Source organism: Magnolia sinica, chromosome 9 (genome assembly GCF_029962835.1).
Source record: "Magnolia sinica isolate HGM2019 chromosome 9, MsV1, whole genome shotgun sequence".
NCBI classification, from domain to species: Eukaryota; Viridiplantae; Streptophyta; class Magnoliopsida; order Magnoliales; family Magnoliaceae; genus Magnolia; species Magnolia sinica.
The window spans coordinates 67,086,144-67,099,386 of NC_080581.1; the positions used below are offsets into that span (position 1 = coordinate 67,086,144).

General features: G+C 40.6%; 1 protein-coding gene across 1 annotated transcript; it reads right to left on the minus strand.

Annotated features, from left to right (window-relative positions):
• Window positions 1-1,429: 1,429 nt before the first annotated feature.
• LOC131255580 (homeobox-leucine zipper protein HAT5-like) lies at window positions 1,430-8,970 on the minus strand. Its single transcript, XM_058256330.1, has 4 exons — window positions 8,402-8,970; window positions 6,634-6,764; window positions 5,594-5,833; window positions 1,430-1,919 (listed from the first exon to the last, which is right to left on the minus strand). Exons 1-4 carry the CDS (start codon window positions 8,481-8,483, stop codon window positions 1,569-1,571), a joined length of 804 nt encoding a protein of 267 aa, XP_058112313.1. The 5' UTR covers window positions 8,484-8,970; the 3' UTR covers window positions 1,430-1,568.
• Window positions 8,971-13,243: the final 4,273 nt, after the last annotated feature.

Below are 13,243 nucleotides of genomic sequence, written 5' to 3' on the forward strand. Positions count from 1 at the left end.
CTCCTGGGTAATGTACTCACCATGGAAAGAAGAATATGCGAAGTTGAGTTTGAAACTACCTTTGTGGCCCACTGTTTTCTAATTCACTTTTTATGGTAGGTTCTTCTAGATGAACGGCCAGGAAGGCTGCTCAGCCTCCAGGAGCCATCTATCTCATGGCATGGTGTGTGTCATATCCATACACACACACACACACTATAGTTACTATAGTTTCCATGCCCAAGAATATCCATTTGCTCATCACCCATGAGCAGAACCGATCAGCCATTGACTCACCATGGATGGCTGATTGAAATCTACTGATTGGGCATCCATTGGGTCCCAGCTAGTCTTCAGATTTAAACCCATGGTTCTAAAACTCACCCACCCGACTTGAAACTTGGCCGAGTCGAGTTAAATTGGTGAAGTCTCTGGGAAACTCGGTACCAGGCCTGACTCAATCTGGATTCTGAGAGACTCACTGAGTCGACTTGAACAAGTTACTCACCTTAAGAGGTGGGATTTTGCTATGAGTAAAGCTTTATATTACTTATATAGGAACTAAAGTTGGGCACGGGACGACTCGGCTCGTCCAACTCGTTCAGATCCGTCTCAATCTGAACCGAATAGGTGAGTGGGTCCGAACTGAGTAGGCTTCACCCAATCCAAACTCAAACTGAATCGAGTCCAACTTACTCAGTAATTCAACCCAACTCGACCTAGAAGTCGATCCAGTCAGACTCGACTCGATTTGAAACCTAACTCGACTCGAATTCGAGTATATATATAATAAAAAACCATAATTTCTAAGTATCTCTAACACTACTCGCCACACCCGAACCCGACCTTGATCCCAAACTACCTCTCTCCCTCCCTTATCCTCCTCTTTTAAGCCCAACAACCACCGACCATCACCACCATCCTCCTCTATCTCTCCTCTCCACTCCCTCCTTCCCTCCTTCCCTCATCACTTGATCCGATTCAGTGCCAACTCGACCCGACTCGGGTTAGGCATGCTGGACTTGGTACCAAGTTGGGTCAAGTTTGGGTCAGGCCTATTTCAAAACCAGATCGAGTCGGGTCAGCCCTAACTCAGTCCGACTCGACTCGATGCCCAGCTCTAATAGGAACTAAATACTTTAAATATCTATAAACATTTCTAGTATTTTTAATTTATAACAATTAAATATCGAGTCGATTCAGGTAGAGAGCCTTCAAGTAAACCCAACCTATCTGAACATTGAGTTGAGTCAGGTTTTTGATTTTTAAACCATGATTAAAACTAAGAAATCCAAACACACCACATTCTCTAAGTGCAACCCAAGGTTAAGAACATGATCATCTGACTGATGGCCATCTTTGGTGTGTCCCATCAAACAAATAGTCTTGATCAGTGGTCTACTTATTGTAGCACTAATAGGAGCAAAACCCCATCATATCTGATCATGAGTGGATAAAACATGTAAGTTCTTATTTATTTCTTTCATTACAATTATGCATATAGAGAGTCTTAACTACATAATATGAGATTATTACACAGACAACAAACAACATGAAGAAGAAGAGGGGCAAACTAAAGATAATGAAAATCAAGAAGACCAGACCCACCATCCCAGCTGCCCGCCGTCATCGTGCTGCGTATGATCTGCAGCCGCAAAGTCGTCAAAATAGCTTTTCCTGTCATCGCTTCCATCGTCCTCTTCAGATTGAACACCATTTATGGGCCCCATGCAACCTCGTCGATAGTCATCGGAGAAGCATGAATCGCCGCTGTCGACGAGCTGTGGGCTCTCCTCATCTACCACCGCGCTCCCGCCGCTGTCCTCGGCCTTCACTCCGCCACGGGCGGCAATTTCAGCGGCCATTGCAGTCACCGGTAGGAGGTCCTCTTTGGGGACCACCACCTCCTTGGCCTGCAGCCTCTCAGTTAATGAGATCGCCTGCGTTCAAATTACCCAAATGACCCTGGCCTCTGTAAGGTGTAGTGGGTAAAAGAGCTTCTAGTGAATTAAAATTACAGCGAGGGCAAATTTGTAAAATGAGACGAAAACGACCCGCCGACCAAGCAAAAGAGAGGAATAATGTCCTCACGTCTTTTGCTAGTGGATGAGCACGCAAGTGCTACAAAACTACTCAAAAGACTAAAGTACCCTTCGGGAGTTGACTAAAATCACAAAGTTGACTTAAGTACCCTTCGTTTATTTATTTATTTGGTCTGATGCAATGGTACAGTAATCCAAGAAGCTGATGTTGTAGGCCTCACTTTGGATGGCCCAAGCACCAACGGTAACACAGATATAAAGACTTGAGAGCAATTAAAAGTTTTTCTTGCCAATATCAACGGTCAGAAATACCATAAAGAGAAAATTTCTCACTGGTTCCCATCCGGGTGGCAACCAAAACATGGACGGTTCTGATCATCTGACCATTTGGCATATGGTGAAAGTGGGGCCCTATTAATCTAGGGTGGCTATATAGGTAAAAGAGAACTCCTCACTATATTGAAAAGCAAATTACAAAATATAAAACTCCTAAAAAATACTTAGACACTGAAAATATCCTTCTTTCCTAATTTTTGATCTTAGGGTCCTCTGGCACCTTCAACAAGGTGGGCCACGGTTACCCCCCGGGACCCATCAATGTTAGTTAGGGAATAGAATCCAAGGATCAAATACCCTTGTTTTTTTCTTTATCAACTCCATGAAAGGTTCTTAAAGGTGTTGCATTTGGTATATTCCTCATTTCAACTACTTTTATTTGTCCTGCGGTGAGAACATATTCTCTCTCTCTCTCTCAAAGATTTTTCTTTTTTTTAAAAAAAAAAAAAAAAAAACTTGGGGCATTTTGGTCATTACACATGGGAACTAAACTATTCTTATCAGAATGGTGGGGTCTCATCCCCTATGCATGTGGTATACATGTACAGAAGTTCAGGTTCGGGATGATATTTGTGTTTCCCATCCATCCTTGTTGGGACAACCTTATGAACGGTTTGGATGACGTATAAACATTAAGGTAGCTCCTGCAAAGGTTTCAATGGTGGGTGTTCAATCCCCACTATTTCTTGTGGATGGACCACTTGATTTTTGAAACCCGTAGTGTAAGTTTGTTTTTGAGTGTGCATTTGATAACCCCAAACTGGATTCAGAATCATTAATCACGTGTAGCTTTCAAGGCATGCAGTGGGCCACACACATGATTGATGTATCTCCATCATTTTGACGGTGGTGATTTACTTTCCTGTTCAGTCAAAAATATGGTTTTCAGTCATGTGAATCTGGGAACAAAAATTACCACTAACTATTTAAAGAAACCCTAATTTGTTTTAAATATCAAAAGAACCCAAAATAATAGGTGAAATATCTACAATTAGGGGTGTACATGAACCGAGCCAGCTCTGTTAGCTCGCTCGACTCGAAACTGAGTTCGATTCGAGTCGGGCCGTTTTTTACAGCTCGAAAATGAGTTCGAGCCGATCTCGAGCTGACCCCAGCTCGACTTGGTCATTTTGTGTGTGTGTGTGTGTGTGTGTGTGTGTGTGTGTGTACACAACCCTAATCACATTCCCCTTTTGAAAACATGCCGCCCGACCCTAGCATTCAAAACCCTAATCACCTCTCTCTCTCTCTCTCTCTCTCTCTCTCTCTCTCTCTCGTCCCTCTCCCTGCTCGTCCTAGTCCGGCATGTGAGCCTCCATTTGTTAGATTTGAAAACGTAACACATGCAAAGACTGCTGCCACTCCATATGTTAGAAATTTCAACAAAGCAACCTGTTTAATGTCCACACACCCATCTACTCCCAAAATCGAAAAGAAGTGTTTCTGTCAAATATTTACAGAAATGGGTACATCCAATCCAAAAATGGGAGGTTTAAAATGTACCAGACCTATAAATACAACTATACAGCGTTTGCACCGTTCGGACATAGAAAATAGAAAGCGGGTGTATTCACTAAATTAACAGGGTGGGTGCAAATATCAATCGGGAAAAAGAAAATGGAGAAAATGGAGGGTTGTTTTCTACCTGCAACTAACAGCAACAACAGTAGCTAACTCGCTTGTCCAGTAAGTGTTCACTCTCTCTCTCTCTCTCTCTCTCTCTCTCTCTCGTGCTCTAACTTGGCTCGAAAGCTTGAAGCTCGAAACTGGCTCAAACTCGGCTCGAACTGGTTCGATTACTGACTGAGCCGAGCTCGAGCTCAAGATACTGGCTCGGTTACCGAGCTGAGCCGAGCCAAGTTTGAGCTAGGTGTGCCTAGTGACCAAGCCAAGCCGAGCTGATGCCAGCTCGACTTGGTTCGGCTCGATGTACACCCCTATCGACGATGCCCTTACCATTATTTTTATAAGTCATGAGATTTAAATATCATATCACGGGGTGACGTCGTGTGTTTATGACATCTAATCCGTCCAAATGGTTATATATAAAATAAGGCAGACCTAATCATCTGATAGGCCACACGTAAATTTGGAGGGTTTTGGGCGGTGTGTGCTTTTTTTTTCCCCCCTTTAGTGTGGCCCACCTGATAGTTTGCATTGGCCGACGGTTTGATTGTACGACTAGATTTGTTGGATTCACCAGTAGCAGGGGGTTTCTTATAAATAAGCTAACAATGCCTCAGCTAAAAATATCAATTGAGGGCATTTTAGTCATTTTACTCAAAAGAAAAATACATCTCCATTACTTTTAAAAGGTGGAGGTATCTTTGATAAAATCAAAATCTGTGACTTTTGTTAAAAATCCCAGGAAATTTACTATTAATAATAGGAAACCGGATTGTCACAAGCAGGTTTTTCCTGTTTTCTTACATTGTGATTGGTAGCGTTAATAAAGACGTTGTCAGCATGCTGCATTAAATGCAGTCTGCCATGTGTCGCCCCAATTATATTATAATAAACATGTTTTTCCTATTTGTGGCAAGCAAATGATCTGAATTCTAATAATAGGTCATACCAGGCTGTGGTGAGGAATGAAAGGGTTTAAGATTCCAAAGAGTGGCCTTCAAAGCAACGGTGGCACCAACGACAAGCCATGGTCAGCATTAGGTGCAAGAAACTAAAGTGATGGCCATGTTTGTATCAAGACCACCCATTACAAGGGATGCCAAATGAATAGTTTCAATGGGGTATTATAGATAGATGACTCTACCATGGAAAATGAATAGGGTAGTTTTCTTTTGATATTGTTGTTTGGATAAAAAAGAAAATGGTAGATTTTATTAAGCAATCATCATACTCTTTTTTACTGTAAAATTTCAATACAAAAAACTAAGCAGGTAATATTAGATTTTCACTTACTATTCAAACGATACTTTAAAATAAATAGAAATAATTATCGCCTTTTCCTTTCTTTTACATTTGCTCAGCCTTTTCTTTTCTTTTCCCTAGGAAAGCTGAGCTCTCAACCAGTGCACCGCATGCCTTTCAACTATTAATTTTAGCCATTTCTTATTACTTATACATAAAAACTTTAATTTTGATTATTATAAGTATATTTGATTTAATTTTTATGTATTGAGTAGAGTTAAAGCCTTGGTTTGTTGAGCCCTAAGTCGACTTGACCTAGCTAGCTGGGCATCCATATTCAAAACAACATGGGTGACATTGGCACATACCTCAGATTTGAGCTTCTCATTCTCCTTGGAGATGTTTTCGTAATCGACTGCAAGGGAGTCGTAAGAAGACTTGAGGAGTTCATAATCCCTCTCGAGCTGTTTTGTCTTCCACCGGGCTCGACGGTTCTGGAACCAGACCGCAACCTGTCTCGGCTGTAGCCCTAACTTCTTTGCTAGCTGGGTCTTTCGCTCTGGCTCGAGCTTGTTTTCGGCCTCAAAGCTCTTCTCCAACAGGTGAACCTGAAAACCATGAAGAAGATGTTGGAGATATGTATGTGATTGTTTTAAAATATTAAGTAAAGTAACATATATAGTTTATTTTCTATTAGACGTTGTGAGACACTCCCCATGATGGAGCCCACATGGCTGCATGGAAGTATGATCTAAACCATCAATCTGATGATGAGAAATTGTATAATTTTCACATCTAAGGACAATTCTATACATCCTATACATCCAATGATGGGGTGTACCTGATGGATGGTCAGGATCATTAAAGTGGGCCACTTCATAGCAGGACTACCTGCTAAGCAAGAGTGTGGCCCATGGAGCAAAATCTGCCCTAGAGAAAATTAGCAAAACCTACATCTGCTTTCTTTCTTTATTATTATTTTTAAAAAGAAAGCTAAGTCCATGATAAACAGCTTTAAGCAAAAAATTCGAAGATCTTAGTAATAAATTCCATAGAGATTACAGAGAGAGAGAGAGAGAGAGAGAGAGAGAGAGAGAGAGAGAGAGAGAGAGAGAGAGAGAGAGAGAGAGAGTCCTTGATCAGAGATTCCTAGCTCATGGTTGAGTGATCCAGACTATTGGAATATTCATACCCCACCTTGTGATGGATCATGACCAAAAACCCAAATGAAAAACATACCAAGATTAGTCACTGGGATCCTCTAATGAGTGAGATTTTCAGGGCATGCATGATCACAGACAAATGCAACAGATAAATGGTCTTGATTGCAGAAGCACAGGCCCATCCAGAGTATATCTAATAATATATTTTCCAAGCACATGGGTGGGTCAGGAATAGTGAGACTGACCTGTTCAGGTGTGAGGCGCCGTTTCTTCTCAGGCATGTGTTCGTATTCATCATAGTATTCTTCTTCCAACTCATCAGGAGAGCTAAAAAAAGGACGCCTCTTCAAGCTCTCCTCCATGTTCAATCTGGGGCCTGATAATTTAACTTTTAATCAAATAGGTAGTAAAATGTAAAAAATAGATGCGGGTCAATTTTATATTAAACAGAAAACTAATTCATGAGTACATATTTAATTTTTTTACAAGATAAAATAGGAGTTTTTTAGTAAGGTTAAAGATGCATTTGGGAATTTTTGGACTAAATTAGATTGAATAATCATGAAATTTCATACCAAGTGTAGTGGACTCTTGTGCATTTGAAATGAAAATAAGATTTGCTCATATGCAAGGAGTTGGGGTGACAATGGGTCTAGTAGCTCTTATTGACTCGCTGTCAACACCAAGGTATTAAAATCAGTTACATAAATTACGGCTGTTGTGAAAAAAATGGCTTATAAGGCATATAACAGTCCTGTGACAGCTTATTATAGCCAAAACTTAAAAAACTTTTCTTTTTCTTTTAAACAGGCGAGACATGTATAACCACGGTCGCCGTTGTTAAATCCTTGGGGTCTAATCTATACCTAGTGGTAGATAGGATCTGGTTAAACATTGAGGTCATGGGTTCGAGTGTCCATGTGAATGCTTAATAATAATAATAATAATAATAAGTAAAAATATATTTTTATATAAAAAAATTAAAATGTTAAATAATTGCTTGCATTTCATTTAGTGTTGGTTCGTGAATTTATATAAAAAGAATCACCTCAATATGACATAATACTATAAATAGGGTCCTTACTCTTGCCCAGGTGCCAGGAGTTTCAACACCTGGTCAAGGGACCCATAGGTGGTGAAATTCCACTACGGCGTGAGTCCGTAGGGGTATGATGAGTGCGTTAGGAGAATAAAAGAACAAAACATAATACAATAAATATGAAATTTGATTCTATCCAAATAAATTATTAATAAAACAAGAGAATATACAAATGAATTATGTTTGAGTTAAGTTCTCTATCGGCTTAAACTTTGGCTACAGTTTTTATTTTTATTTTTATTTTTAATGAATTCTAACCAATACAACGTTACCATGTTGACGTGAACCCAAACCATTTACTTGGCTAGGTCTTATGACCTGACCACACTTCCATGAGCTGAACCCAAGCCCATTTTAAGTGGACCAGGTTCATTGAACTCAGAACCATTGCCAATCTTACACAAAAAATTCAAAAACTATCCAACTATTTTCTCTGTTTTTTTAAATCAATCCACAACTATATAAAAAAGATACTCATTAAAAGAAAAAAGTTGCAGGCGGGTATTTGTAATTTTTTTTAGAAAATTCCAAAAATGACCTTACAAAATAAAAATTTAAGAATACCCCACTTAGATTAAAAATATAAATCTTGCCTTTTCATGTTAATGGAAATTAGCAAAAACAAATGATAAAATATACTATCTTTATATATTTTTATTAGCTAAAAAACAAAAAAAATAAAATGAGTTTTTTTACTAGACCGGAGGTGGGAATAGCAGATCCAGACCATCCATCTATCAAATCATAATGATGGATGGTCCTCAGTTGAAAATCACACAAAACAGATCATGGTAGCAGTTCGAGAGCGGCCTTCCAATCTTAGTTTGGGATCCACGTCCAATCCCAGCCACATGTTTAAAAATTTAAAAAAAAAAGCAAAACAGCAAGGGTAAAATCGGTAAAAGAAATATCACCTCGGAAAAGAGGATCTCCATTCCCCATGAACAGCATGTTCCCGTGGCAGGACGCATCGAAGACGAGACGCCGGGAATCCATTCGCGTGTGTCAGATCGGAATTATTATCCGGCGAGGTTTTCCGGCCAAAAAAAAGAAAAAAGAAAAAAAAGAAGCAAAACCCCCTCCCTCCCTCTCTATCTCTCTCTCTCTCTTTCTTTCTTTCTTTCCTCTTCTAGAATCTGATCATGAGCTTATGGCGGAAGAAGCTTGTAGTCCACAACAATCGAGTCGGAGTCTGTAGAGGAGAGATTGAAAATCCCATCATACCGGCAGAGGTTCTCTGGCAGGTGTGTCAGATGCTGGGATCGAAGTACAGAGAAAGAGAGTGAGGTTGTGAGAAAGCTGGTTGAGTTACAGATCGGACTTTCAAAGACGGTGAGACGGTTTTTTCTTTTTCTTTTTTTGGAGAAGGTTGTCTGACCGGAATCTGACACACCGGCGTCCGAGTGATCGGAATCCGGCGATGAAATCTTTTCTTTTGCTCGTTTCCTATTGCAAATAGCAGCTAAACTTTCGGGGGAAGTAGGAAGAGTGTGTTCTTATAGCCGGTGGAGACTCCTCTCGTAGTTTACCACCGTTTTAGAAATAGTTGTGACTCTTGAGCCGCACACATGGAGCAATCCAGACCGTCCAGATTATTAAATGATAAAAGCATACGAAACGGATTGGCTACTCCCCCTGCCACCAGCCAATGGCTGATGGTCGGTGCTCTGTGGGCCCCACCATGATGTATGTGTTTCATCCATTCCTTTCATCCATTTTTACAGATCATTTTATGACATGAGACCAAAAATAAGTTATATATAAATCTCAAGTGGACCACAGTACAGGAAACAATGTTCAATGAATGTCGACCATTAAAAAATTTTTGAGGGCCATAAAAGTTTTGGATCAAGCTGATCTTTGTTTTTTCCCTTCATCTGGGTCTGTATGACCTAATCAACAGATTGGATTTCAAATAACAGTACATTTGGCCTTAGGTGGATTTTAATGGTGGATATCCAATCAATATTGTTTTCCTGTGGTGTGGTCTACCTGAGATTTATATCCCTCTCATTTTTGTAATCAAGCCCTAAAAGGATCTGTAAAACTAGATGGACGGAATGGATGAAACACATACCTCATGGTGGGGCCCACAGAGCACCGAACACTACCCACCGGGATAGTGGTTGGGGGAGTAGCCAATCCGTTTTCACAGCATACAACAAAGTTAATCTTTTCCTTGAAATTTAGACTACTCACTGGTTTTCTTATAACCGTCCATTTGATGTCCACCAATCAAATGGTTTCAATTGCTTGATCAGTGTCATTCCATGCATATGCTCAATACAGAATTCGTCCCACAGATTGGATGGTCTGGATAGCTTTATGTGAATGGCTGGCCCAATTGAAGATGATGAGGCATCAGTCACCACGATTCCCAAAATGGTAGTCAACTATCACAGCATGCTAACCCTACTTCAATTTTGTATTGACGATCCTACCCTTTATCAGTCAACTACATTTTCTTCGAACTGACTAACCTACTCCGACGATTTACCGCGATCGCCATTTGGGGGTATTTTAGTAATTGTATGTTGAGATATGCTACACGCGGAAAATGAGAGCGTGACTCGCGTAGGAATAAGGATGGCATGCCTGCCGCTAACGTGGGCGGAACAACTTTACGTAGATCAGATCTACACCGTCCATCAAGTGCGATACCCTGTGTTTGATCTGGATTCTAAAACTCAGACAAATCAAAAGCTAAAGTGGCCAACACCACTAGGAACAGTAATAATTCTTTCTAGAACCTTTCCTGGGGGTTTTGGGACGTCAGATCAATGGATTGAATAGCATACCAACACCATGGTGGGCCCCACACACAACTAAATGGTGCGCGTCTCCATCCCAACTGTCCATTGACTTGGATTCGGTAGTGACCTCTCTAGTACCGAGTTCTCGGTACTGGTCGGTGCTGTGGGCCCCACGATGATGTATGTGTTTAATCCCTGCCGTTTATCCATTTTTCCAGCTCATTTTAAGGCATGGGCTAAAAAATGAGGCAGATACAAATATCATGTGGACCGTACCATAGGAAACAGCGGGTGATTGAACGCCCACCATTAATAACTTTTTGGGCCCACTGTAATGTTTATTTCCCATCCAACCGATTAGATTATACAAATCTGAACTGGGAGAAGATTAAAAAAAAATAATTATCAGCTTGATCCAAAAAAAATTGGCCCAAAAAGTTTTTAAATGTATTCGTTCAATCACCACTGTTTTCTTTGGTGTAGTCCACCTGAGATTTGGATCTTCTTCATTTTTTGGACCATGTCATAAAATGAGCTGGAAAAATAGATGGATGGCATGGATAAAACGAAAACATCATTGTGAAGCCCACAGAACCGACCAGTACCAACCTCGGTACTGAAGGGTCACTACCGAATCCGAATCCAGTGCCCATGTTGTGTGGCCTAGATAAGGTCTTGATATTCCCCATTTTTTCAATTGCTAGGTTGAAAGTGAGGGAGTGGACCAGGTGAAGGGACTGGATCTCATGCACATTGGCCCAGATACGTCAGATCTTCTAGACGTGGAGATTTTTGGTGCATGGACTATATAAGGTGTGGTGGATCCCTGTCGGGTTCACGTTGATTGATGTTTCTTATATCCATCCATCCATCCGTTTAGCTAGATCATTTCAAAGTATGAACCCAAAAAGTCTGTAGATCTAAATCTCAAGTGGACCACAACACAGGAAACGGTGATGATTGACCATTAAAAGCTTCTCGGGCGCCTATGGAAGTTTTGGATCAAGCTGATATTTGTGTGGTTCTTTTATTCAGGTCTTTGTAACCTTATCAACAAAATAAATATTCCAGAGGCCCTGATGTGTTTTTAACTGTGGGTGTTCAATCAACACTATTTCCTATAGTGTGGTCCACCTGAGATTTGGATATAATGAATTTTTGGGCTCATGCCCTAAGATGATCCGGCAAAACCAACGGACCGACTGAATATAAGACACATGTATAGGGGTGGCCCCACAGTCAGGGATCCACCGAAGCTTCATCCTCAGGTGGATGAAGTGAAAACCCAAAAGCATGTAAGATGAGCTCTTGATCAAAGCATTCTGTAGCAGCGGCCAAGATGGTTATTTCATTGGGGTGGCGGAGTACTTGTTCACACCCCAAGTATAGGGTTGTGATGCAGTAATAATCTTGGTAAGATTGAGGTCGACTCCATAGGGGCTGAAACTTGTACGTAATTTGAAAGTAAGCAGAGCTAGAATTAGACTAAGATGTAATCTAAACCAGGAAAAATTTAGGAGAATAATTGTAAATTTAATTAATTAAAACTTGTGAAATTCAAAGGTGGAAAATTAGGATATAAAGGATCCACTTGTAGCAATAAGGGAGATATGCTTGATTCACAAACACAACTAGAATCAGAATCCCATCTTCATCCAGTAGGAAGCTAATTCATTAAAATCAATTATAAACTTTCTTTGATCTAGTTTTCAAGAGATGAGATGTATGAGAATTAGAATTGATTCCATCACAAAACCATACCCATGAGACAAAGCAAACAACATAATTTAACACCAGATCCATAGCTCAAATGGCAGATTGAGTGGAGACACCTCGTTTCAACGCTTATTGTCTTGGTATCGATCCCTAGTGGGGGTGGCTAACATGGAGTGTGTGTATTGACAAGGGTGTGTACTAACAAGCTAACACCCCCACACTCCCAAAAAAAAAAAAAAAAAAAAAAGAGAGAGAAAGAATTTAACCAATTTACAACCAATCTGAGGGATATATGCATATTAGGAAGGATTCCATCATCCAACCATGCCCAAGAGGCGATGGTAAACAACAGGGCTTCCTAACTTCATTATCATAATAATGAAAAGAACATGCTCAAAGTTATTGCAGATCCATTGTAATTTAAGTCACAATAAACCATTAAAAACTAAAAACATTCCTTATAATCAAACTGAAATCAAAGTAATTCAACTTAAACATGAATTCAAACCATCCCATCACGCTACAAGCTTCACCTCTTAGCCCTAGCTAAGAGGTTTAGCCGATCATCACTGTGATCAAACTAAAATCTTAGGAAAAATAATAAAAGGAAGAAGAAACCGAAGATGAGAAGGCGGAGAAGAAGAACGCCGACCGTCTCTCTCTCTCTCTCTCTCTCTCCCCCTCCTTTGCTCCCATGTCCCAAGGATGATTTTGAATGCCCCTCTCCACGTTTTCCTTTCCTTTTATAGGCATGAAGGGCGGTGGAGAACTCCTTACGCAGCAATGGAATGTGCGCAGTGAAGAAAATGCAGCTGGCTTGCGTTTAGAGTGAATTTTCAGACGGTGGACAGTCCAAGAATGAATTTTGGCTTCATGGTTGGGGGTAAAAACTCATCTCTAAAGGTTCTGAACGGTTTGGATCACTTATCCGACCACAAACAGTGGCCCACAACTCCTCGCAACGTCCAGAAAAACTGGACGTGCGTTTCTTGTGAAAATTCTTGCACTGACGTGTTCAGTGGGCCCCATAGTGATGTTTTTGGTGAAAACCACCCCATTCATTGGATTTCTGGCCAAATTTCAATCGGAAAGGAGTGGTTTGGTTGAGTTTTGGTGCGGTCCACTTAGCCCTAGCTAAGAGGTTTAGCTGATCATCATCGTGATCAAACTAAAATCTTAGGAAAAACAATAAAAGGAAGAAGAAACCGAAGATGAGAAGGCGGAGAAGAAGAACGCCGGCCGTCTTCACTCACTGTCTCTCTCTCTCTCTCTCTCTCCCCCTCCTTT